The sequence below is a fragment of the Mastigoproctus giganteus genome, chromosome 2 (genome assembly GCF_048544385.1).
Source record: "Mastigoproctus giganteus isolate SK-2022 chromosome 2, ASM4854438v1, whole genome shotgun sequence".
Lineage (NCBI taxonomy): Eukaryota > Metazoa > Arthropoda > Arachnida > Uropygi > Thelyphonidae > Mastigoproctus > Mastigoproctus giganteus.
Genome location: NC_143576.1, coordinates 67,784,299 through 67,811,796, shown reverse-complemented (window position 1 = coordinate 67,811,796; position 27,498 = coordinate 67,784,299). Strand labels below are relative to the sequence as shown.

The 27,498-nt window shown below is 37.4% G+C and overlaps 1 protein-coding gene across 1 annotated transcript in view; it reads left to right on the top strand.

The window, feature by feature from the left end:
- LOC150089325 (elongation factor-like GTPase 1) overlaps positions 1–27,498 on the top strand; it is a 549,838-nt gene that overhangs the window by 283,964 nt on the left and 238,376 nt on the right. The window contains exon 20 of the mRNA XM_090389043.1: positions 18,224–18,353. Coding sequence (XP_090245169.1) covers positions 18,224–18,353 — 130 coding nt within the window. The remainder of the gene's footprint in view (positions 1–18,223; positions 18,354–27,498) is intronic.

Genomic DNA, 27,498 nt, shown 5'->3' with positions numbered 1-27,498 from the left:
GCTTGAAATTTATAAATGTGAGTAAAAACGTTTAATCAACCTCTTGAAGTTTATCATTCCCATTACATTTTACTAATTTTACAATGCTGTTATGGAATTGCATTTTTTCAGTACCTAATTCTTAATAGTGGTCAGATGTAATAAATGAAGATATTCACTATCACTCTGGTGTTATAACCACGCCATTGCCTTATTAATATTAGCATTAGCATTAGTAGAGGCATTTGATGCAAAAAAGCAAGCTTATGCAGCATCAGCCAAAAAAAAAAAAAAAACCACTTCCACTTCACCCCTCTGTTCGTTCAAAATACCTGTCCAGCTGAGCCTTAAACTTATTTAGGCTATCAACTTCCCCGACAAGGGATGGAAGTCTGTTCTAAAAACCACCCGCTGGCTAAAGGCAAATTTTCGCACGTCTATCCTACATCTGTCTTTCCTCAATTTGAATTTATGCCCTCTCAAGTGATTATTCTGAGCGAGATTAAGAATCCCATCAGCATTGAGCATGCTCAAACCATTCAAGGCTTTATACACCTCTATCAGATCACCTCACTGGTTCCTAGTCTCCAGACACTGTAATTTGCAAAACTTAAGCCTTTCTTCGTAAGAGCACCACTTTGTTCCATTCACTAATCTTGTTGCCCTTCTCTGTACTCGTTCCAGCAGCTCTACATCCTTCTTGAAATGAGGCCTCCAGACCTGTATACAGTACTCTAGGAGTGGCCTGACCATTGCCTTATACAAGGGAATAATCACCTCCTTATCCCTGCTAGAAAAATTCCTATATATCATTGACAATACACCATGAGCTACTCTTGCAGCCCGTCTGCACTGCTCAGAGAATTTCATATCTGCCTTCACAACCACCCCCAGGTCCCTTTCATTCTCTACCACTGTCAGTGTAGTACCACAGAGTTGATACGTTGCTCCGGGGTTGCTGTTTCCCATGTGTAGTACTTTACATTTGTCAATGTTAAACTTCATTTGCCACCTCTCAGCTCATCTGCTCATCCTTTCCAGACCCTGTTGCAGCAGCATAGTGTCAGTAGTGTCCTTAACAACCCTGCCTACCTTTGTATCGTCTGCAAACTTCGACATTAAGCTTGATATACCATCATCAATATCATTTATGAATACAGAAAACAATAATGGACCCAACAGTGAGCCCTGAGGGACTCCACTAATAACATTAGTCCACGATGAGCAGTGTCCATTGATTACCACTCTCTGTCTTCTCCCCCTCAGCCACCCATTTATCCACAGCAGCAATTTGCCTCCAATGTCACACTGCTCCAATTTGTGCAGCAGTCTTCCTTGTGCAACAGTATCAAAAGCCTTTCTAAGATCCAAGTATATAATATCAAAGTTATTCCCTGCATCCAGTTCCTTTGTGACTGCATCATAATATCCAATCAAATTGGTCAGGCAAGACTTTCCCTTAACAAAACCATGCTGTGTCTGAGCTATAACTGAAGTCTTGTCTAAATGATCCTGCAGTGCTTCTTTAACTAGTGCCTCCATTAATTTTCCTGGAACAGAAGTTAAACTCACAGGTCTATAATTACTTGTGTGAGCCTTTGATCCTCCTTTGTGAAGGTGGATCAAAGGCTGACACAAGTATTCTTAAGCACTGTTAATTTCTGGTGTTTTTTCCTTACACAATCATCCATTATCTTCTGAGTCACGTTCCCTATGTCACTGACCTTCTGTTTGTTGATTGTCTTCTCACTGTTCACAGAGAGAACAGTGAGAAGACAATGCTCCATGATTTCTTCCTCACTCAGTTAATGTGCCACTATAGCTTCCGCATTCACATCAATCCAGACAGCGGGTCATTTGCTGCAAGACTGTTGCCAAGTACCTTACAAGCAGCCTTTGCTTCTTTTTCTAAAAATGCTACTAATTTAAAGTTATTATTATTGATCTCATTTTCCAATGCATTTATTCCAGCAGTTTACAATTGCTATCAAGTTTACTTAACTAATACAATACACTGATATGAAGTTTTCTGAACAGTGCAGACAGGCTGCCAGAGCAGATCATAGGGTCTTGTCAATGATATACAGGAATTTTGCTAGTAGGGATAAAGAGGTGATTATCCTTTTGTATAAGGCAATGGTCAGGCGGCTCCTTGAATACTGCATGCAGGTCTGGAGGCCTCATTTTAGGAAGGATGTAGAGTTGCCAGAACAAGTACAGCGAAGGGCAACAAGATTGGTAAGAGGAATGAAGGGATCCTCTTACCAAGAAAGGCTAAAGTTCTGCAAATTGCAGCATCTGGAGACTAGGCACCTGTGAGGTGATCTGATTGAGGTGTATAAGGCCTTGAATGGTTTGAGCAGGCTCAATGCTGATGGGATCCTTCCTCTTGCTCAGATTACAAACCTGAGGGGGAATAAATTGAAATTGAGTAAAGAGTTGTAGAATAAATGTGCAGAAATTTGCCTTTAGCCAACAAATAGTTGATTGCTGGATCAAACTTCCATCTGTCATTGTGGAAGTTTGATAGCTTAAATAAATTCAAGGAAGAACTGGACAAACTTTTAGAGCAAATAGATGTGTGAAATGGGAATTTTTTTTATTTTTTATTTATTTTTATTTTTATTTTTTTTTTTGGCTGATAAATATCCATTGACTTGTTGGGGAGAAGTTTATAGTACAGCACTGTTTTGTCACAGTTGTACAACTGTCCATATGTGAATTCACCATCTTGAATTGCATTACACAGAAATTCAGGAAATGCTTCTGCTGCTATAATGCACACTCTCCTATAAGACTAACCTGGGATATCCCATAACCTATTGTGGCTAATAGGTTATGGGATATCATCATGGTGTCCCATAACCTGTTGTGGCTAATGGTCGTCTGATGGTTTTGGTGAAAATGTTACTGGCACCTCCCTTGTTGAAGATGGCATTGATTTGTGCCACTGTCGCTCTTCAGTTGGCTGAAACAATGTGAGACAGACATTAACGGCCACGTTCATTCACCACCTCTCTCCACCCTCAGCGCTGTCTACGATGAGATCTTATTGGGGAAATGGCGTATTCCCGATACATTCTTGATACTGACGAACGGGGATAGTGCAATTTCTGTACCGCCTCCGTGATAGTGGCCCATACATCGGGCAACCACTATCATCCCTCTTTCAAAGTCAGTTAACTTACAACATTTATCCATACTGACATCGAATTACCATCTACATGAATGCAGTGTACCTATATACCTGCCAAACAGTGGATTCATCCACTAGCAAGTGGGGTGACATTGTTGCATTGCCCAGGAACCAGGTATCCCATGAATTTTATCCTTTCAGTGTATTTTGAGAAGAGCTAAGTTAACAAATAGCTCTTAGCAACCATGATAAAGAGTTAAGTTTTCACAGTTTTAAATAATTTTACATTAGTTATTAATTTGGTTTATAAGATAATAAATCAATTAACATTAAAAAAATCGACAACTATGAACAGCATTACACTCCTGTAATGCTGTTCTTACAATACCATCAGCCTCACATACCAAGAAAGTGGTTTACAATTCATTATATTTATATGTTCTGTACTGTACTCTTAAACTAAAAGTTTGGAATTAAAACTCAGGTTAAGGTCTCCCGGGGCCATTCTTAGATTAGTTTGTTGCTGAGGGTGAAGGTATTTAAAATGAGAGTGTAGGGGTTTGGAAATTTTCAAATTTGACATCTGTTTTGGCAGATAACCTTTATGAACATCTTAATTGTGTGGTTGGGTCCAAGGTCATCTTAGAAGAGGTGGATGGGGATTCTTTTTTCGGGATATACTTATTGTGGTCCTTATTTTTGTTTTTTACCTTCTCTAATACTCTGCTTTTGAAAATATGTGATTATTGTTTATCTACATTCTTTTGTTTTGGTTAATATTGTTTGTTATGCCGATAATGAACAATTCTTTGTTTAGTCTGCGATTTCTGTATCTGTTGGTGGTTAGGACCAAGGTGTTGTAAAAATCTCATTGATGATCCTCGCAACAGGCATGGAAAGCTGGATCCGATTTTGTTATTTGGCCATTGGCTATATTGTATTTATATTCTTTAATTCTTTTGAACAGTCTTCTACCAGTTTGTCCATTATATGATTTTTGGCAGTCTTTACATTGTAAATTGTATACAAGGTGTTTGGTGGAAAGAGTCTTCATCAGGGATGAAGTGGCCAGGGTTTGTCATGTTTTTAATAGTGTTAGTTCTTGTAAACTTGGTGTACAACCCATATTTTTTGGCTATGTTTTTAATCTGTTCTCCAATTTTGGAGACATTGGGGATAGCGGTATACTTTTTTCTTTTTCTAGTTCTTTGTTAGATTCCTATGTGTTGAGATATTTTTCTTTTGTTGTTTTTATTATGCATTTTTTTGGGTACCTGTTGTTGTTAAATATTTGGGAAATTCTGTTCATTTGTCTATTGAGTGCTTGATCTTTGCATAGTCTGTAAGCCCTAAGGATGAAACTTTTAAGAATGGCTACTTTTGTATATGTGGGTTGATTAAAATTAAACTTTATAATAAAGCATGTGTCTGTTTGTTTTCTGTATATTTGTATTAAGCAAGGGTTATTATGCTTCTTTAACAAGAGATCTATGAAAAATTTTAAATATTTTTCTTATTTAAAAAATTTCATATCAATTTTTAAATATGAAATTAAGTAATTTTGCATTTGTGCAAATGACTAACTGACATTGTAAATAAGGATATTATAATCGTAGTGATAACAGTTGAAGCAGTAGTAATGTATAAAAGAAAACTTATGTTCGGGTATATATGTGATGAAATTCAGACATATGCAGCCCTCACCCACCAGTTTTTCCTCAGTTCTTTTGATGGAAAAATTGAATGTTTACTGATTAAAAAAAAATAACACTACTGAATATTAAACTGGAACTTTATTTTGACCTCTGGATAAAGTAAAATGACAACTACATTGCATTTGCATTGTAAAGTATACTAAATGTGTAATCATAGTACTAATCCTTAACATTTATAAGATACATTGTTCAATCAAGATATTATGACCATCTACCTAATAAAGGGAATGTCACCAGTGGTGCCACCATACAGCAATGCTTAGACTCTATAAAACTTCTGAACATTGCAGGAAGTATGTTTTAACATGTCACCAGGATTCTATCATGTTGATCCATATACTCCCAGAAATGTTCTAGGGGATTAATATCCAGCAAATTCAATGACAAAAGTAACATTTGAAAGTTGTGTTCAGTATTTGGTGAGCCACTCTTAAACCATACCAGCAGTGTGGCAGGGCATGTTATCATGGTGAAAAACAGTCACCATGAAGGGGTGTACTTTATCAGCCACAATGAATAGCATTCAGAGTACAGTCTTGATATGAGGGCTCTAAGATATTCCAGGAAAACATCCCCCATACAAAAACACTGACACCACCTGCATGTTTCTATTGGACCAGGATATTGGAATGATACCTCTCCACTGGTTGTCACAGCATCTGGGAAGATATTGTGAAACCTGTGGATCTACTGTCTCCAACATAGTAAGAAACATGTTTCATCATAAAAGGCAACTTTTTTCCAGTCAGTGATCCAGTGATTCTGTTTGGATGCACACTTTAGGCATCGTTGGGTAGCCATAAGCATAAATACCCTGGAGTAGCATAAATGCTACTCCAGAGACCCATACAGAGGAGAGTTCATTGAGTCTTGGTCTTGGAAACATTGCTGGGGTCCCTTGGTTCAAGTACATGGTCAACTGTTCCACTGATTTACATCTATCAGCTCATTCAAGGTGAAACAGCCTACATTCACCATGACCATCAATGAGGCATGGGTACTATCCATTTGTAAAGTGCTTGGTGTTCCACAATTGGAACACTAAGCACTTTGCAAACAGCCCACAGGATTTGCAGTTTCTATAATACTGCCACCCTTCAGCTGGCTCCTGACAATCATTCCTTTTTCAAAGTCTTTCAGATCACATACCTTGCCCATGTCCATCAAGTACTTTACATGAGCCGCATTCCATGACACTTGTGACACTGGGTAGGAAGGAATAGCCAGTTGCAAAAACATGGGAGTTGTCATAATGTTTTGACCAGACAGGGTATCTTTGGATAGAGTTGACTTTCAAAAAAATTTATTACCACAAGGCAATACTTTAAATCTTATCTGGCTGTACCTGATTAGGTTAGCTTGTTATGAATGTAAGTGAGGTTGCAAATTTGATTCATATATACTGGCAATTGTGCATTGCAAATTTTCTCCCATCTATTCTGCAACCATCCTTTTCCAATTTAAATTTATATCCCCCTTGTGTATGTTGTCCAAGAAAAAGTAAGGATGCCATCAGCATTTGGTGTGTGAGGTCTTAGTGTGTAAAGCTAATGGTATAATAAGAACATAAATTCAGTCACAAGAAGTGGGAGAAACATAAAAATGATCTGCAGTCCTTTAAAAATTAAATTACACTCAGTGCAGATTGAAGTGTTTAAATTTTCACTATTCACCATTTCAGTTTACGTCATCTGCACCATGCCACTAAAAGAACTCAGTTTATTAAAAATAATAAAAATAACAGTACTGAATATTAAATCTTGAATACCCTTGAACACTTCAATCAAGTCTCCTCAAGGGTGCCTAGTTTCTAGATTCTGCAATTTACAAAAAAGTCATTTTTAGTAAGGGACTATTTTATGTCCCTTGCTGATCCACATCCTTGTTTTCTCTTTAAAAAAAAAAAAAAAGCAGAAGCATTGCAGACAATTTATTTTGAAGGAAATAAATTAGCACAAGCTGTGATAGGAAAAGGCAAAAAAGTTAGGCTTGGGATGAATTTATTTATTTTGTGTTTTCTTACACATATATCCAAACAAAATCTTTGTCCTGTTTTTTTTTTTTTGCCACTGATTTTTTGGACAAAGGACTTTTCTTTTTTTTTTTTTTTTTAATAAAGAGTTGATCCTTTTTTTTTTTTTTTTTTTTTTCTTATTTTTGTTTAGAAACAAAATTTTAGACCCCAGAGACAAAGCTGTGGATTGTAAGATAAAATTGCTCATTGTGATAGCTTACTGCAAACACGCTGGAAAATAAATGATGATGAGAGCATGATCTCTTTTGACGTTATATCTTTATTTACATGTATTCCTATTAGTCATGCAGTATATTGTGTAAAAATGGCATTGACCAGGGATGCCTCCCTTGGTAATAGATCACTTCTCGGTGTGGAAGACATTTGCACCGGGGTAGAATTATGTCTAGCTAGTACTACCATGTTGTTTCAAGGAACTATGTATAAGCAGGTTCGCGGTACTGCCATGGGTTCACCCATTAGTGCCACCGTGGCCAATCTGGCCATGGAGGAGTTGGAAAGTAGGGTTTTTAGTGGGTGTTTGTTTCCTATTAGGAATTGGAGAAGATATGTTGATGATACCTTTGCCCTGGTCCAGAAGGGGAGGGAGGATGATGCCGTTTGCTGGCTTAATAGCTTCTCCCAATTTATACAATTTACCTCAGAGGTGGAAACGGGTGGTACCCTGTCATTTTTGGATGTATTGATCTCCAGGGTGGGTTTTAGACTTAAGACGTCAGTTTTTAAAAAACCCATGTGTAGAGGTCAATACACCCATTTCAATTCAGCACAAGCTGGACAATATAAGAATAGTGTTGCAAAAGCTTTATTTGACAGAGTAAGATCACACTGTACCACTTCTGAGGATAAAGAAAAAGAAATTAATCGTGTCACGGCAGAACTTAGAAAGTGCGGATACCCCCAGAGGAACCTGGATAGATATAGTAGAGGAGTGTCCGAACGTAGGGAGTCGTTCGTTCCGGTAGCCACCGCATACATCCTCTACTATCCGGGCCTTACTGAACATCTAGCAAGAATTTTACGGGGTTATGGGACACGCTGTGTACAGCTTCCTGGGCAGAGGCTGTGCACAGCTGTGTCTCAGGTCAAAGACCGCGTACCAGGAGTCGTTCGTTCCGGTAGCCACCGCATACATCCCCTACTATCCGGGCCTTACTGAACATCTAGCAAGAATTTTACGGGGTTATGGGACACGCTGTGCACAGCTGTCTCTCAGGTCAAAGACCGCGTACCAAAAGATCTTAGTAGTGGAGTGGTTTATAGAATAGAATGCCCGGATTGTGGGGAGTGTTATGTGGGGAAAACAAAACGACGGCTCAGGGATCGTCTGGGGGAACATTTAAATGCCATAAGAACCGCTGAATACAACAAGTCTGCTGTGGCCGAACATTTTTGGGAGAAGCAGCATCAAATCTCCCCGGAGGACGCTATTATTTTGGATCGTGCACATGGATACTGGGAGCGTAAATGGCTCGAGGGTTTACGGATTAGTACATCCAGTAGGAATACAATAAACAGAGATAGAGGTATACGTATTAATCCTATCTTTGAAACAATTATATTAAGGTCGGATGAACGATATTCTTTGCCACGTTCCCGAGACATTTCCGCTTCCAGTTCTGACCATGTGCCGATTGAACCACGTGGAGAAATACCACGTGTGGAGGTACCGTGAGCCTGCTACTTAAGGAGATGTTGCAGGAAGTCATATCACTGTTGAAGAAGGGAGCTGACGCTCCCGAAAGCTTCAGATTTTTAGCCCTTTTAATGTTTTATATTTTAGAAAATTTTATTGTAAATGATCTTTTATTACAGTTTTTAGCATTCCGTAATAGTTTATTGTAAATATTTTTTTTTTTTTTTTTTTTTTTTTTTTTGTGTAAAGATTGTAGTCATATTAAATTTTAAATTTTATTCAATGGTCGGTGTATGAATTTATATATTCTTAGACATGAGTTTTCCCGACCTCAGAGGCCTCTTTCAGGATACGCTGGAAAACATAGAACAGCATGGTCAGCTGTTGGACAAACATTGTCATCCAGATCAACCGAGAGCTGGATATTGCTGTGATAAACTTGTCATTGAGATATTCCCATAATCAGAGGTTACAAGGAGAGCAAGATGACCAAGCATTGAAAAGTGCCATGAAATGCATTAAATCTGGTCTGAAGGTGCTGTTTTACCAAATGAGCAGTGTGTGGGAGAGTTCCATCCTGCATAAAAATAGTGTCCAAAATGATTTATTCCTCCCGGTCAAAGAATAGGAATCATATGGTGTTGGAGATCACAAGTGTGCTTGAACTTCTTCTAAGAAGAATGGTTGTTGTTTCTTTGTTATTTGGTTTTTAGGAGCATTAGCAACTAAGGCCATATTGCTCCAGGGATATGCGGTGGTCATTCCCTGACCTTTCTGCATCCTCCGTATTTGGTGGTCACGGGCTGGAACCCCAGTCTAATCAACAAGCGTGTGCTACGCACTGCTGCTCCTGCCCACCTGGCTACAGAGGCACCCAGAAGAATGGTCCATTTTATGAAGTTTGCAATGAACCTACGTCAAATGGTATTATGCAGCACTGAGAGAGAGGAACTTCATTGACAACACATGGATGCCAGTGGTCCCCATACCCAACAGTTTTGGATATTCGCAGTGCCATTAGCCAGAAATAAGCCTTGTCAGTGCATAAGATCTAAGGCCACACACACACACACACACACACACAGACACACACATGCATGCACACACATTCACTTTTATCCTAACCAAAAAACCATAGAGTCAGTGTGTTTTGGGTAATCAAAGTTGACTAATGAAGAAGAAATAGAAGCACTTTCTGAATATTCAGTGGATAGTTGTTACAATGCTACTCTAGCACTCAGTGGAAAAGTGTGCATAACGTCATCATCACCCAGAACAACACTGATTCTCTCAGCTGTCACTGTTAGGCATCCACTAGTGAGTGCTGCACACAAAGCATTTGTTTCTTTGAATTTCCTATACATTTTGCTCAATCCATTTTGATGAAAGGATCATCTTAAGTTTTTAACTCTTTGAGAGTGACTTTCTTGAAAGTCCATGGGCTCATGTGGGGGGGGGTTTAAATGGCACTGGCTCTGTCAAATTAGTTTTCTTCATGGAAATTTAAAATTTTGTAAAAATGAAAAATTAATAAATGATTTTAAATATTAGTTTGTTCTTATTTTGATTTCATTGCCAACGTTATAATGAAATTAATTGTTAAAAATCATATCACTAAATTTATTTTTTAAATTTGTAAAAAATAAATCAAACAAATAGATAAATAAATCATAAAAAATGAATACTTGTCCTGGCTTATTTTTGGCTTTGCATGTATTTCTACATTATATGATTCAGTTTCATCAAATTCTGGATTTCATAATTTGTTTAGCATTTTAAGTGCAAAATTGTACAGAAATGGCTGATTGATCTCCTCCTCTGATTTTCAAAAGCTTTTTTATTGCTGCCATCTACAATTGCTGCATTTACAATTACTTAAAAATGAAGATGAGAGAGAGCAGAATCTGGATGACTTTAAGATAATTTTTATATAAACATACACATTATAATGACTTTTTTGAAACAACCTTGAAAATTTAAATATGTTTACGTACTGTACGAGACTCTGCATTACATACCAGAAGTACACAAAAAATATAAATGTACATACATGATCTTAAATCTTTGTTTCTGTTGAAATGCAGCCAAGGGATTACTACTTTTTTTTTTTTAATTAGAAGAGATTCAACAAAGCACTTTGCAAACAGCTTTGTTTGCAAAGTTAAGTTTTGCTTGCTGCTTTTGTTGTGATCATCACTTTTCATGTGGCCTGTGATGACCTTCCCTAAAAAAAAAAAATTATGTTTAAACTTTATTTCTTATTCCATAATCAAATACTAAACTATAGTGATTCATTGTTCCTGTGGAAGACTTGTGTTTTTTGTTTTTCTGTTATTTCTCTGAATATAAGTCAGTATCATATATTCAGAGAATCTTCCTCATTAATGATCTCTGAAATGTCTATAATTGGAGCACTTATAAGTGGAAACAACTGCTTTTCAAATGAAATATATAAAAATCAAAAGAAAAATTGAAACTGACAGTCTATAATCCCCAAAATATGACCAAACATTTTGCCAACATTTACATGTTTTGTGATAGTGATAAATATCCAAGTACAAAAATCACATTAGTGTGATTTTTATTCTTCATTTATTGTTAATTTCATGATATCTGAAATTGTAATTATGTAATAATTTCAGATATTTCTACGCTATTTTTGAAAACTGTTTCTTGATATAGATTATAATATCCCCCCCCCCGGAAAACTTCTAGCTTGGGGGGATACACAGACTAAAAGGTTAACAGTGGCCGAAGGCAAAGGAAAAATTATTCCTGCACTGCTTCAATTAGAATGAGCAGCAGCCTGGAAAGCAATAATGGAGATTTCCAGGTCTGTTGGGAGTCATAGTGGAACAAGTAAATACATGGGCTGTGTTAGGGTAACCAAGAGTAGGAACAGGTACATGTATGCATGCATGTACACCAATGCTAGGAGTATAGTTAATAAATTTGATGAGCTTGAAGTGCTAGTCAAGACATCAAAGGCAGATATTGTTTGGATATCAGAGACGTGGTGTCACATAAATATAGGCAGTGCAGAGTTGGAATTTGGAGAGTCTGTCTTTCTTGTACAATGTGTACAAGAAAGACACAAAGGGAGGAGAGGTTATGCTGTTAGTTAAGAAACACATAAAATCTAAGGAAGTACATCCAATTGATGTTGATGGACAATGCAGCGTTGAGTCTGTTTGGTGTGAAATAAGCACCGGGAAAGGTAAAATGAGAGTAGGTGTGTGTTATAGACCTAATAAATATGATGAGTATAATGAGCAATTGTGCAGAGAAATAGACCGGGCCAGTAAATCAGAATGTCTTATAATGGGAGATTTTAACTTTCCAGATATTGACTGTGACTTGTGGGTTGGTCATTTGCACACTAGCAAGACTTTTATGGATTTATTGGATGACTGTTTTCTACAGCAACATGTTCGAGAGGCAACCAGAGGGAGTAATACTCTTGATCTGATTATCAGCAGTGATTATTCATTCATTACAAATTTTGCAGATAAAAGAACCACTGGGTGACAATGATCATAATATACTGATGTGGAAATTACTTAAAGATGTGCCGACCGGGCTAGCCGAGTGGGTAAAGTACCTGCCCGGCAACCCAAAGGTCGCGGGTTCGATTCCCGCCTCGGGCTTGGATCAAAGTACTGCAAAAACATTGGGAGGTGCAATATGGCCACAGAAGCCGATGCGCCAACAACTACCAAATCAAAAAAAAAAAAAAAAAAAAAAAACTTAAAGATGTAACTACCATCAAGGCTAAAGGAAAGGGCTTTTGCTTTCTTAAAGGTGACTACAGAGGTCTCAGAAAGTTTCTAAATTCTGTACAGTGGGATCAACTGATGATGTTACCAACATTGAATTCTAAATGGGAAGCCGTTGGGGACTTAATTTTGGAGGCTACTAGGCTTTTCATTCCAACTAAGAAATACTGTTCAAGGCTGCAGCCTAAATGGATGTCAGATGAATTAATGAGGCTCGTGGCAGAGAAGAAAAATGTATGGGATGCATATAAAGTATCAGCTGACACAGAAGCCTGTGGCAAGTATAAACAAGTCTGTAATCAAGTCACAAAGGAGGTTAGGCAGGCTAAGGCAGAATACGAGAAATCTTTGGCAAAGGATGCAAAGAAAAACATCAAAGGGTTCTTTACTTATATAAACTCTAGAAGGAAAGGAATGAATCAGATTGGACCACTTAACATAGATGGGTTGACTATTGATGATCATGCTCAAGTAGCTGATAAACTGAATGAGTATTTTGCATCTACATTAACACATGAGGAGTTATTTAATGGGGGGAGTGCCAGAAGTTTATCAAACTCTAACATAGAGCTAAGTGATATTGTAATAACTGAGAGCAAAGTGGAGAAGTTGTTGAAGTTTAACATAAGGAAGGCACCTGGGGTGGATGGGATCTATCCAGTTATATTAAAGGAGGCAGCAAAGGAAGTAAGCAAACCCTTAGCCATAATTATGAGAGCTTCCTTGGATTCCAGGGAGGTCCCCATGGACTGGAGGTGTGCAAATGTATCACCAATTCATAAAGTGAGTTCAAAAGGTGACACAAATAACTTTGGCACCTCCATAGCCAGGTGGGCAGGAGCAGCAGTGCATAGCACATGCTTCTTGACTAGAACGGGGTTCGAGCCCATGATCACCAAATACAGAAGATGCAGAAATGTCAGGGAGTGACCACCGCATATCCCCAGAGCTATATGGCCTTAGTTGCTAATGCTCCTAAAAAAAAAAAAAAAAAAAAAAACCAAACAGGTAACTATAGACCTGTTAGTTTAACTTGTGTTCTGGGAAAAATAATGGAATCACTGGTTAAAGAAGCATTGCAGGATCATCTAGACTAAATGGCTGTAATAATTAAGGGGAGGTCTATTATGATGATCTACACACAAAACATTTAGTTGATAAACCCAGTAAATTTTGAAATTCAATAACCTATTTAGAAACTTTATAGAAATTTTATTGTTCTATTGCAAATATCCTTTATCATTAAAATTAGCATGCATGTTTCACTGGCATGACAATTTTTAGATTAGATTAAAGTAGCATTAGCAGTGGCAAATGATTCAAGAAAGCAAGCTTATACAGCATCAGCAAAAAAAAAAAAAAAAGAAAAAAAGAAAGAAGACAAATCCCATTCCACCTATTCATTCCCTACATCAGTTTATATATAGTTCTTCCTTGAATTTATTTAAACTATCAACTTCCACAACCAATGGATGGAAGTTTATTCCAGCAATCAACCTCCCGCTGGCTAAAGGCAAATTTCTGCACTTCTATTCTCCAACCATACTTCTTCCATTTTAATTTGTGCCCCCTCGTGTGTGTGTGTGTGTGTGTGTGTGTGTGTGTGTGTGTGTGTGTGTGTGTGTGTGTGTGTGTGTGTGTGTGTGTGTGTGTGTGTGTGTGTGTGTGTGTGTGTGGACTGAAAAAGAGGAAGAATCCTATTAGCTTTGACTGGATTGAGCATCAAAGCCTTAAACTCAAACAAATCACCTCGCAAGTGCCTAGTCTCCAGACACTGCAATTTTCAGAACTGAAGCCTTTCTTGTTAATAGTACCCTCTTTGTTCTACTCACCAATCCCATTGCCCCTCTCTGTACTCATTCCAGCAAGTCCTTCTTAAAATGAGACCTCCAGACCTGTATGCAGTTAGTCAACATGTGGCCTGACCATTGCCTTATACAATGGAAAAATCACCTCATTCCTGCTAGAAAAATTCTTGTATATCATTTACAAAACCCCATGAGTTGTCCTGGCAGCCTATCTGTATTGCTCAGAGAACTTCATTTTCCACAACCTTAGTATAGTACTACACAGTTGGTACTTTACTCTGGGGTTACTGCTACCCATATGCAGTACTTTGTATTTATCAATGTTAAACTTCAGCTGCCATTTCTCAGCCCAACTGCCTAACTTTTCTAGATCCTGTTAGAGTACCATACTATCACTGTGATTAACCACTCTGCCTAACTTTGTATAATCTACAAACTTAGACATTAAGCTTGATATGCCTTCATCAGCATCATTGATAAATATAGAAAACAACAATAGGCACAACACCAAACCCTGGGCAACTCCATTAATAATATTAGTCCATGAAGAGCACAATGTCCATTGATTACTTCTCTGTCTTCTCCTGCTCAACCATCCCTTTATCCATAGCAGCAACTTGCCCTTAATACCACACTGTCCCAATTTGTACAGCAGTCTTTTATGTGCAGCAGCAGTACAGAAAGCTTTCTTGAAATCTAAATATGTGATATCAAAATTATTTTTGGTATTCAGTTCCTTTGTGACCACCTCATAGTATCCATTCAAATTGATCAAACAAGGTTTCCCCTTAACAAACCCATGCTGTGTCTGAAGTATAATTGTGGCCTTGTATAGATGATCCTGCATTACTTCTTTTACCAGTGACTCCATTATTTTCTCTGGAACAGAAGTTAAACAGGTCTGTAATTACGCATTACCCTTCAATCCTATTTTGTGAATTGGGGATACATTTGCACATTCCATCCACCCGAGGTGCCTTTCTTAAGTTTAACTCCAACAATTTCTCCTCAGTTATTACAAAATCATTTAGCTCCCTGTTAGAGTTTGATAATCTTCTGACCTCCACTTCCTTAAAGAATTTCTCATGTGTGAATGTAGATTCAAAATACTCATTGTTTGTCAGAAACCTGAGCCGGATCATCAACAGCCAAACCATCAGTATCGAGTGGACTAATTTGATTCATCCCCTTCCTTCTAGAGTTTATATAAATAAAGAAGTCTTTGCTTCTTTACTTATATAAAAAGCACAAGGGATGCATATAATATGCAGGTCAACCATCACTAATCCAGCCACCGATAATCCGGTTCCACGCTAATTTGCACACAGTATCAGTGAGCGTAATTTCAAATTTCCCAGGTCGGCGCACCGAACTGCTGCTACTGTTTTGGTAGCGTTGGTTGCAGCATCAGCTGTTGGCGCGAACTCATTTATTATTATAACCTGCTCACATTTAGCCCCACCCATTGTTCCAATGCATAAAGGAAGTGCCTCTCGTGGTGTAAAGTGAAACACCGTACATTGTCCGTAACGGATAAAGTTGAACTTCGGAAAAACTTGACAGCGGTGTGTCCATGAGAAGTTTAAATCTGCTTAATTATAAATTCCAGCAATTTCTCTCAGTTCCTCTTATTTTAGTAATTTTATTTTAGCCATTGCTTTTTAGATTTTTTTTTTTTTTTAACAACACACTTATACAAATTTGCAGAAAACCAACACAATATGATGGATAATACAGTACGCTAATGAACTTGTTTTCACAAAATCTCTAACAATACTGACAAATTTACCCCACGGCTCACATCTGGTGAGTATGGGCTTGGCACACCCAGAGTCCTGAGCTGTATATCATCATTTTTCTCTTTCTTGGTGATTCCCTTCTCTCTCTCTCTCTCTCTCTCTCTCTCTCTCTCTCTCTCTCTCTCTCTCTCTCTCTCTCTCTCTCTCTCTCTCTCTCGGTAATTCAGAATTTTTTTTTTTTTTTTTTTTTTGGCTGTGCAGCATAAGCCTCAGGTTTCCTTGAACCATATGGCTAATAACAATAACAGCTTATTGCGACGTTTGAGAGTTTATTTTATTGCACGTGCAATAAACTAATCATGTTATACGGCATATATATGAAGGTTATGACCTTCATATATATGCCGTAATAACATCGCACATATGTGGCTGACACGGCTTTTCAAGAAATAAAGTAACCTACTGGGCCATGTCGGCCAATGTATGTGACATAAAAAAAGACTTTTTTTATTTATATATATATATTATTTTTTTTTAAGCGAAAAAACAACAACACTGACATTTACAATGTTTATTTTGGAATTACTAATCAAATTATTTGCTAAATATTTTTTGGTCCCTGGGAAATTTTTTTCTTAAACTAGATTGGCAGTCAACGTGTTAAAGGTAGGATGAGGTGGTTAGCTGTTGGGTGAACTGTTTGTGCTAAAATAACCACCAGTGATCCGGCACCCCACAGGTCCCAACACTGCCAGATTAGTGACGATCAACCTGTATATGCATCCCATGTGCTTTTCTTCTTTGCCACGAGCTTCATCACTTCATCTGACATCCATTTAGGCCTGTACCTTGAAGAGTATTTCATGGTGGGTGTGAAAAGCCTAGTAGCTTCTATCATTAATTCTTTGAATGCTTCCCATTTAGAATTTGCTAATGGTAACATCATCAGTTGATGATGTTACCCAATGTATAGAATTTAAAAACTGTTTGTGGCCGCTGTAGTCACCTTTATGAAAGTAAAATCCCCTCCCTGTACCCTTTATGGTAGTTACACCTTTAAGTAAATCCCTAATCAATACACTGTGATCACTGCTGATAATCAGATCAAGTGTATTACTTGCTCTTGTCATTTCTCCAACATATTGCTGTAGAAAACAGTCATCTAGTAGATCCACAAAAGACTTTCTAATATGTGAGTGGCCAACCCACAAGTTACAGTCAATGTCTGGAAAGTTAAATCCCCTATTATATGATCTTCTGATTTACAGACTCACTCTATTTCTCTGTACTGCTACTCATTGCACTCATCAGAGTTATTAGGCCTATAATACACTCCTACTCTCATTTTTGCTTTCCTGCTTATGTCACACCAAACTGGCTCAGAATTTCACTGGCCACCCATGTCGACCTGATGTACTGGCTTAGATTTTATGTGCTTCTTAACTAAGTGCATAACCCCTCCCATACTGTCTGTCCTTTCTGTTTTGGTGCACTATGGCCACAGATGCCGATACATCTAAGAAATCCCAAAACAAACGAAATGAACAAACAAACCTTTCTGTATACATCGTACTCCCCATATTCAAATTCTGCATCACTTATATGTGAGTGACACCACATCGCTGAAATCACATGTGCATTTAATACCTTGACCAGCACTGCAAATTCATCTAATTTATTTACTGTACTACTCCTAGCATTGATGTACATGCAATTAAACATGCACCTGTTTTTCCTCTTAGTTACCCTAACATAGTCTATGTATTTACTTGTTTCATGATGCCTTCCAGCAGTCATTGAAATCCCCAGCACATTGCTTTCAAGGCTGCTGCTCATTTCAATAGAAGCAGTGTAAGAATCACTTTCACCTCTGCCTGCAGCTAGTTCATAGCATCAGCAAAATATTCTTGCACTCTTTCTATGTGAGTGTATACCATCCCTGTAGAAGCAGTCTCTCCTGTTAACAAGCACATCACACTGTGAAAAATTCTATCCCATGAGCCTTGCGCAATCTCTTCAGGGCCTTATTGATTGACAAGGCTCTCATCATATACTCCCTCCTATTGTGTCTGGGCAGAATTGCAGACACTTTCAAATTTAGCACTAACTCATGACTTTTTTTTTTCAACACTGCCCTGTACTTTTTTTTAAGTAACTCTGCAGATCAACAATATCACCTTATTAATTTCACATGGTATAAGAGTGGTAATATATTTAGTAATAATCTTAATATATATATATATATATAATTATAGATAAATTTGATTAATTATTGATAAACTGTTGTATGTTGATTTCCTTAAATCATGATTTCATGTTTAAAGCTGAAATTATTTTTTAAATTTCAGAAAGATAAGTTTTATATATATAACAATAAAAATACTGTTTCTTGCATACAGGTTTGCAAAAATAGAAATCAATGTATCTCCTCCAATTGTGCCTTTTCGAGAAACAATTGTGCCTCCACCAAAAGTTGATATGGTAAATGAAGCTATTGAAGAAAAGAATTCAATTAAAAAAGCAGCAAAGGTAAATTTTCATGTCAGTTTATATGATAACTAATTTTTCAGGTATATATCATAAGTGAAAACATGTTTGTCAGCATCTTTCCATCTGTGCATCATCTTTGTGGCCAGGTGACTTTGTACTTTATCACCTGCTTTCAAAGTTCTGGGTTTGAATTCTTTTGACAAGCCTACTAAGGCCTTTTTACATTTCACTGATTTGGTGATTTCAGGCAGAGGCATTCTTATTCACATATTCTTTTGTTCCACAAACAAAAGGAACTATTTAACTATTGCAAGTTTTCAGACACAATACACTGAATTGCTCAGGTGCTAATACATAGTGGCCTCATACATACACTAATGCAGTATGAGGAGTGCAGACAGTCTGCAAGGGGCACCTCCATAGCCAGGTGGGAAGGAGCAGCAGTGTGTAGCACACGCTTCTTGATTAGACCAGGGTTCGAGCCTGTCACCACCAAATACGGAGGATGTGGAAAGGTCAGGGAATGACCACCGCATATCCCGGAGCAATATGGCCTTAGTTGCTAATGCTCCTAAAATCCAAATACCAAACAGTCTGCAAGAGTAGCTCATGGTGTCTTGTCAATGATACACAGAATTTTTTCTAGCAGGGATAAGGAGGTGATTATCCCCTTGTATAAGGCAGTGGTCAGGCCACACCTTGAGTACTGTATACAGGTCTGAAGGCCTCATTTTAGGATGTAGAGCTGCTGGAACTAGTACACAGAAGGGCAAGCAACAAGATTATTGAATGGAACAAAGGGTTGCTCTTAGGAAAAAAGTTTTGCAAATTACAGTGTCTGGAGACTAGGCACCTGCGAGGTGATCTGATTGAGGTGTATAACGCCTTGAATGGTTTGAGTAAGCTTGAGTGCTGATGGAATTCTTCCTCTTGCTCAGATTAATCACCTGAGGGGACATAAATTAAAATTGAGTGAAGACAGTTGTAGAATAGATGTGCGGAAATTTGCCTTTAGCCAGCGGGTGGTTGATTTCTGGAACAAACTTCCATCTATTGTTGTAGAAGTGGACAGCTTAAATAAATTCAAGGCAGAACTAGGCAAACGTTTGGAGCGAATGGATGGGTGAAATAGGAAGGGGGGTTGGCTGATGCTGTCTAAGCTTGCTTTCTTGCATCATATGACTGTACTAATGCTAATATTAACCTGATATATTCTGCCTGAATGGGTTTTTATTAAATCATGAAATTTGATAAATACATCTTTCACTAAAATTCATATTAGTATAATCTGTTTTTGGTTAGGCTATTTCAGACTGCCTGTAATATTAAATTCTTAAGTGTTGTAATTTTACTCTGCTTTTTGGAAATTATTACCAGATAATATAAATAGTATTTGTCACTCTAAAGTGCACAGGAAAGATTGACTTCAATGGTAACTAATTCACTGTCTTCGGTGAACTGTTGAATCATTTTGAAATCTCCCACTTATAAAAGTTATTTAGAAACAAGTTAGCTATTTGCCAAAGGGTCACAAATGAACATTATACTGTTCATTTGTGACCATTATCTTATAATAGTCACGAGCTTTGTGTTCGTTATTAGATTATCAATTACAACTGCACCACTCTGTTTATCTATCAAATAAATAAGTCCAAGATTCTAAGCAATCTGAAAGCAGATATTACCATATGCACACACACACACACACACACACACACACACACACACACACACACACACACACACACACACACACACACACACACACACATGCTCAACTTACAATGGAGTAATAAATTACATTAGTATACATTTTTTTAATAAAACATTTTCTGCTTTTAAATGGAATAAACAAACTTATATAGTTTTTAAGTGCAGATTCCAATTATTATGTAATTGATTTTTTCTCCTTTACATCAATTATCTGCAAAAAATGAAAATAAAAAATGTGTTAGTAGTGGAAAAAGTTAAAATGGGCTGAAAAGTGGCAGTGAAGTGGGCCAGTAAATCAGAACAGCTTATCATGGAAGATTTTAACTTTCCAGATTCTGGAGAGATAAAATACTCCATGGTAAGATGTTCTGATTTACAAGCCCACTTCATTTTGTCAGTATAACTATTCATTATGTTCCTCACAGTCATTGTCTATAATACTCACATTCTCCTTTTTGGTTTCCCCATTTTGGGTAACACCAGACTGACTCAACATAACACCAGCAACCCATGTAATTTAGGTGCCCCTCCTTAGAATCAATGTAATTTCTAACAAAGAGCATAACTTCCCCTCCTTTCCATACCCTTTTGTCTTCCTGTCCTATATGTACTCACCACATTTGCATTCTGCATCTCCAGTGCCACTATATTTTTGATATCCCTGTAATGTCTGTAATCCCTATAAAGAAGATTAACAGTAGCTGCAGGCAGTGGCGAAAGCGATTCTTGCACTACTTCTATTGTAACGAGCAGCAGCCTAGATAACAAGTTTTTGGGGACTTCAAGAGCTGCTGGGAGTCATCATGGAACAAATAAATATATGGGATGTGTTAGGGTAACTAAGAGTAAGAACAGGTGCATGTATACTTGCATGTACACCAATGCTAAAAGTATAGTAAATAAATTTGATGAATTTAAAGTGCTGATCAGCACATCAAAAGCAGATATTGTTGGGATCTCAGAGACATGGTGTCACACAGATATAAGCAGTACAGAATTAGAATTTGGGGAGTACAATGTGTACAGAAAGGATAGACAGGGTAGGAGGGGAGGAAGGATTGTGCTGTTAGTTAAGAAACACATAAAATCTAAGAAAGTGCATCCAGTTGACATCGGTGGACAGTTCAATGTTGAGTCAGTTTGGTGTGACTTAAACACTGGGAAAGGGAAAATGAGTAGGAGTGTGTTATAGGCCTAATGACTTTAATGAGTACAATGAACAATTGTGCAGAGAAATAGAGTGGGCCAGTAAATCAGAATGTCTTAATCAGAATGGGGGATTTAACTTTCCAGATATTGACTGGAACTTGTGGGTTATCACTCACATGCTATCAAGACTTTTGTGAATTTATTGGAGGATTATTTTCTACAGCAACATGTTCTAAGGGCAACCAGAGGGGGTAATAATCTTGATCTGATTTCCAGCAGTGATGACGCATGTATTAGGAATTTGCAGATAAAGGAATCGCTAAGTGAACAGTGATCACAGCCTACTGATGTGGGATTTACTTAAAAATGTGATTACAAGGGTAAAGGGAAGGGTTTTTGTTTTCATAAAGATGACTACAGTGGTCTCACGCCGTTTTTGAATTCTGTACAGCCGACCGGGCTAGCCGAGTGGGTAAAGTACCTGCCCGGCAACCCAAAGGTCGCGGGTTCGATTCCCGCCTCGGGCTTGGATCACTGTACTGCAAAAACCTTTGGAGGTGCAATATGGCCACAGAAGCCGATGCGCCAACAACTACCAAATCAAAAAAAAAAAAAAAAAAAAAAATTCTGTACAGTGGGATCAACTGATCCCACTGTACAGAAAAACGGTGAATTCTAAATTCGGTGAATTCTAAAAACGGTGAATTCTAAATGGGAGGCCTTCAGAGTACTCTTGGAAGCTACTAGGCTTTTCATACCAACTAAGAAATACTGTTCAAGATTTAGGCCTAAATCGATGTCAGATGAACTAATGAGGCTCTTGGCAAAGAAGAAAAATACGTGGAATGCATATAAATTAGCAGGCGACACAGGAGCCTACGGCAGATATAAGCTAGTCTGTAATCAAGTCACAAAGGAGGTTAGGCAAGCAAAGCTGATTATGAGAAATCCTTGGCAGGGGATGGAAAGAAAAACAACAAAGATTTCTTTACTTATGTAAATTCCAGAAGGAAGGGGATGAACCAGATTGGTTCCCTTGATGTTGGTGGTTCAACTGTTGATGATCCCACTCAGATAGCTGACAAACTGAATGAGTATTTTGCATCTACATTCACACATGAGGAATTCTATAAGGAAGGGGGGAACAGAAGTTTAATAAACTCTTAGCAGGGGGCTAAATGATTTTGTGATAATAGAGAGTAAAGTGGAGGAGAAATTGTTGAGGTTAAACTTAAAAAAAAGGGCATCTGGGGCAGATGGAATCTATCCAGTTATATTGAAGGATGCAGTGAGGGGATGTAAGCAAACCCTTGGCCATAATTATGAGAGTATCCTTAGATTCAGGGGAGGTCCCCATGGACTGGAGATTTGCAAATATATGCCCAATTCACAAGGGGGTTCAAAGGGTGACACAAATAATTATAGACCTGTTAGTTTAACTTCTGTTCTGTGGAAAATAATGGAGCCACTGGTTAAAGAAGTGATGCAAGGTCACCTAGACAAGACTGCAGTAATGGTTCAGACACAGCATGGGTTTGTTAAGGGGAAGTCTTGTCTGACCAATTTGATTGGATACTACAATGTGGTCACAAAGGAACTGGATGCAAAAAATAATTTTGATATCATATACTTGGATTTCAGGAAAGCTTTTGATACCGTTGCGCATGGAAGACTGCTGTATAAATTGGAGCAGTATGGATTAAGGACAAGTTGCTGCAGTAGATAAAGGGATGGTTGAGTGGTAGACGGAGAGAGTGGTAATAAATGGACCCTGCTCTACGTGCACTAATGTTATTAGTGGAGTCCCCAGGGTTCGCCGCTGGGCCCATTGTTGTTTTGTATATTTATTAATGATATCATTGATGAAGGTATATCAGGCTTAATGTCCAAGTTTGCAAATGATACAAAGGTTGGCAGGGTTGTTAATGATAGTAAAGACAGTATGCTACTGCAGCAGGATCTAGAAAAGTTAGGTAGATGGGCTGAGCAGTGGCAACTGAAGTTTAATGTTGACAATTCAGAGTACTGCATTATCCCTGTAAAACAGTCCATCCTGTTAAAAGTGTATGCCATGACCAGAAAAACTTACATCAAAACATATATGTATTTCAGTCATTCTTAATTCAGTACAGTGTATTAAGAATAGATGGTGATTTTTTTCTCAGTAACCCAAGAGAAACATACCAACTGTGTGGTACTACACTCAGGGATGTGGAGAATGAAAAAGACCTGGGGTTAATTGTGCAGTCAGATATGAAGTTCTCTGAGAGTGCAGACGGGTTGCCAGAGCAAGTCATGGAGTTTTGTCAATGATATATAGGAATTTTGCTAGCAAAGGCAAGGAAGTGATTATACCTTTGTATAAGGCAATGGTCAGGCCACATCTTGAGTACTGCATACAGGTTTGGCGGCCCCATTTTAGGAAGGATGTAGAGTTGGTAGAATGAGTACAGAGAACAACAAGATTTGTGAGAGGAACAAAGGGGGGTTCTCTTACCAGGAGAGGCGCCTCTGTAGCCAGGTGGGTAGGAGCAGCAGTGCATAACACACGCTTGTTCGAGCCCGTGACCACCAAATACAGAGGATGCAGAAAAGTCAGGGGAAGACCACTGCATATCCCCGAGCAATATGGCCTTAGATGCTAATGCTCCTAAAAACCAAATAACAACAACAACAGCTTACCAGGAGAGGCTTAAATTCTGTCAGTTGCAGCATCTGGAGACTTAAACACCTGCAAAGTGATCTGATTGAGGTGTACAAGACCTTGAATGGTTTTAGCAGGCTCATTGCTGATGGGATGCTTCCACTTGCTGAGATTAAGAATCTCATAGATTCACATTGAGGAAAGACAATTGGAGTATAGATGTGCAGAAGTTTGCCTTTAGCCAGCAGGTAGTTGATTGCCGGAACAGATTTCCATCTGTTGTTGTGGAAGTTGATTGCTTAAAGAAATTTAAGGCGGAACTAGACAAATATTTGGAGTGACCGGACAGGTGAAATGGGAATTTCTTTTTTTTTTTTTTTGGCTAATGTTCTATAAGCTTGCTTTCTTGCATCATATGCCTCAACTAATGCTAATATCTGCATTTGGTGACTTTATCAACATTTCAGATTCATCTAATTTAATTACTATGCTCCTGTTGTATATCAGCAAGTATAAGTATGCCTATATTTGCTCTTATTTACATATCACATGAAGACCCCACACACACACACACACACACACACACACACAAAGCTCTTCAGTCTGCTGCATGTTTCAACACAAGTACTGCAAAAGTAATTTTGACCTCTACTTACTGCTGCACTTAACTATTAGCCATTGTATCAACCAAAACTTGCAGTTTTCCAACCTACCTAATATGGCTTGGATAATATCAGCAAATATTCTTGCACCTCTTGTTTTTAAGTAATTTTATCCCTGTAAAACAGTCCGTCCTGTTAAAAGTGTATGCCATGATCAGAAAAACTTACATCAAAACATATATGTATTTCAGTCATTCTTAATTCAGTACAGTGTATTGAGAATAGTTGGTAATTTTTTTCTCACAGATGAATTTGGGTTTTTTGAAAACAGTTGTGCCATCATTGTCTCATTTCATTTTTTTTTTTTTTTTTTCTTTGCCAGAATCATAAAACCTTTAACCCTACTCTTCAGTTTTGCACCAATGTGCCAATGTCCTGTAGAAGGTGTCTCTGCAAGAAATCAACTGTCACACCCATGTTGCAACCTAGTTTTTTATTTTTGTTGTTTTTTGAAAGCTGTAAGCTTGTAGACAATCTTCTCATGATCCATTGATTTATAAATGCCTGAAAAGTTTTTACTATCCTCATGAATGCTAGCCAGCTCTACTTTTTTCTGAGACACAGAAGGTTGTGAAATTATCATCATGCAACAACTCTAGTTTATAGCCAGCTTGCAGTCTAACATCATTTATCTCATCCAATTTGGGTGGATATATGAAAAGTAGCTTCCCTCTTTATCTGTGATCAGCTTAACAAACTGCTGTGTCATTAGTCTCACTTTTATTTATAATGGTCACAGATGCATTTTGCTATGGAAGACGTAGGTTACAGCTTTTAGTGCACAGAAGATGTGAAGTTGCCATTGTATTGCAAGGCTCCTTTTATGCTCATGGATCATGCATAATGTTCATTGATTGAATCATTTATATCAGTAGTACAGAACACAAGAGATTCCTCCTTTGAGTAAAAGGGAATGAAGTCTTTTTCTCTGTAGTAATACCAAGCAAATCAAGCTGAAGGCACCAACACATTCTTGAATCTCTTGTTACTTAGCACTTGATTTGCTTTTGGTATGACTAAGAGCCATACCAAATTCTTCAGATCCAAGTTGCCAGTTCATTTAGTTTAACCTGACAAGTAGTGTCTTATCAATCTTAATATAATCAATCTTAGCATTATGTCTTAGCAATCTTAATCTTGAAAAGGGATGAGGTATCAGAAAAATGTAATGAAAGTTTCATTTATTAATAACTTTTATGTACAATAGAAAAACAAAACATTCATGTACAAAATGTATAAACAAAATTATCTATTCTTGTTTTTTATTATTTATCAAAAAATGGAACACCCAACAGGCCAGACTCAGTGACAGTGTTCATACATATATTACATAAATATTGAATAAATTACTAACTTCACTTTGATTAGCAATAACAATAAATATAAAAAATATAGAAATATATGTTTTAAACATTAGATAAAAGTCAGTAAAAAAGAAAATACATAAGTTGCATAACCAATTACAATAAACTCCATATCTCCATTTGGTTTTTTGAATATTCTGAATTAACTTTATTTAATGAATGGCATTGCATCCCAAATCAGTTTCGGTTTCCCAACAAACTTTATGGTCATCAAATGAGATATATATTCCAAAAGCAATACATTAGCATGAGTAGAGGCATATGATGCAACAAAGCAAGCTTATGCATCATCAGCCAAAAAAAAAAAAAAACTGCTCCCATTTCACCCCTCCGTTCGTTCTAAATACCTGTCCAGCTCAGCTTTAAATTTATTTAAGGCTGAGCTGGACAGCTTACATTTCTTTGATTAGTGGTAATATTATGGCTGTTTCAGCTTCCACTGAACTAACTGCAATAACTTTCAGTAGTTTTTTTTACTTCTTTTATAATCTTTGAAGTCTACTGGAAGGTAAATCTCATTTGTCCACAAAATCATGAAAATCATTTATATATAGAATAATTTATAAGGATACATAATTCTTCTGGTTTTCTTTCACCATCTAACCATGGAGAACTGAAGTCTTTCGTAGTCAGAGCACTCTTTTGGCCAAGCTGTTGGGTCTAGTAAATTAAATTAAGATGCAAAATTTGAATATTTATCATCTTCATTATTTAGTAGTCTACTGTTTATATTTTCAATGACGTTTTGGATTAATTGTGCTCTTGATAACCCTGTATGTTTACTGTTAAATACAAAGACAATTTTTTTTTTTTATTAGGTTCTATATCATAGGAATAAGATTTTCATTTCCTTTTGGTATCTCTCAATAACTACAGAGCTCTTATGAATCTTCAAATTAATCGATCCACTATTACTACTGAAACATCTTGATTTTGCATAGCCAGTAATAGAATAGACAATTCCTCAAATATTTCTATTAAAACTAGATCTTCTAGAATATGCATATTTTCCATTTTCTTAATCATACCAGTGAAGTTATATTTTGAGAAATGTTCATACAGAGCTGGATAGGCTTGCCATGCAGCTTTGGATGCCCTAACTGCAAGCTATCCATCTAGGAATCTAGAAAACATAGTTAGTAGCCTAGTCATTAGGCTGGCCACTAGAGCAAAAACTAGTTAAATGTTCTTTCAGATGAAGGTAAGCAGCAGCTATTATCAATCCTCTGCAGGATGAAAGCCTCCTCAACAATTCATATTGAGGGAAATGGACCGTAATCTGCCCTGCTGGTCCAGTGGTCCAGTGCTGGTTGGTAGATCGACTGTATTTAGCAGTCTTGAACCCTGATCTACTCAAAAAGCATGTGCTACTTCACTCCCACTCCTGACCACTCAGCTACAGAGGCCTTTTGGTAATATTACATCTTAAAAATAAAACTAAAGCACTTTTTTTAGAAATTATCTATAATGATACAAATTTTGGCTTTCTGTTGGATTATATTTAGAAAAACTTGACTTCTGTAGATATTTGTTTTACATTTTTTCTCATCGTAGTTTGTCTCGAATATTAAGAAATCCTTATATCTAAGCCTTTTTTTTTCTTCTTCAACTCTATTTCTTCGATAATGTCCATTTGTTTTGCTGGACTGTAG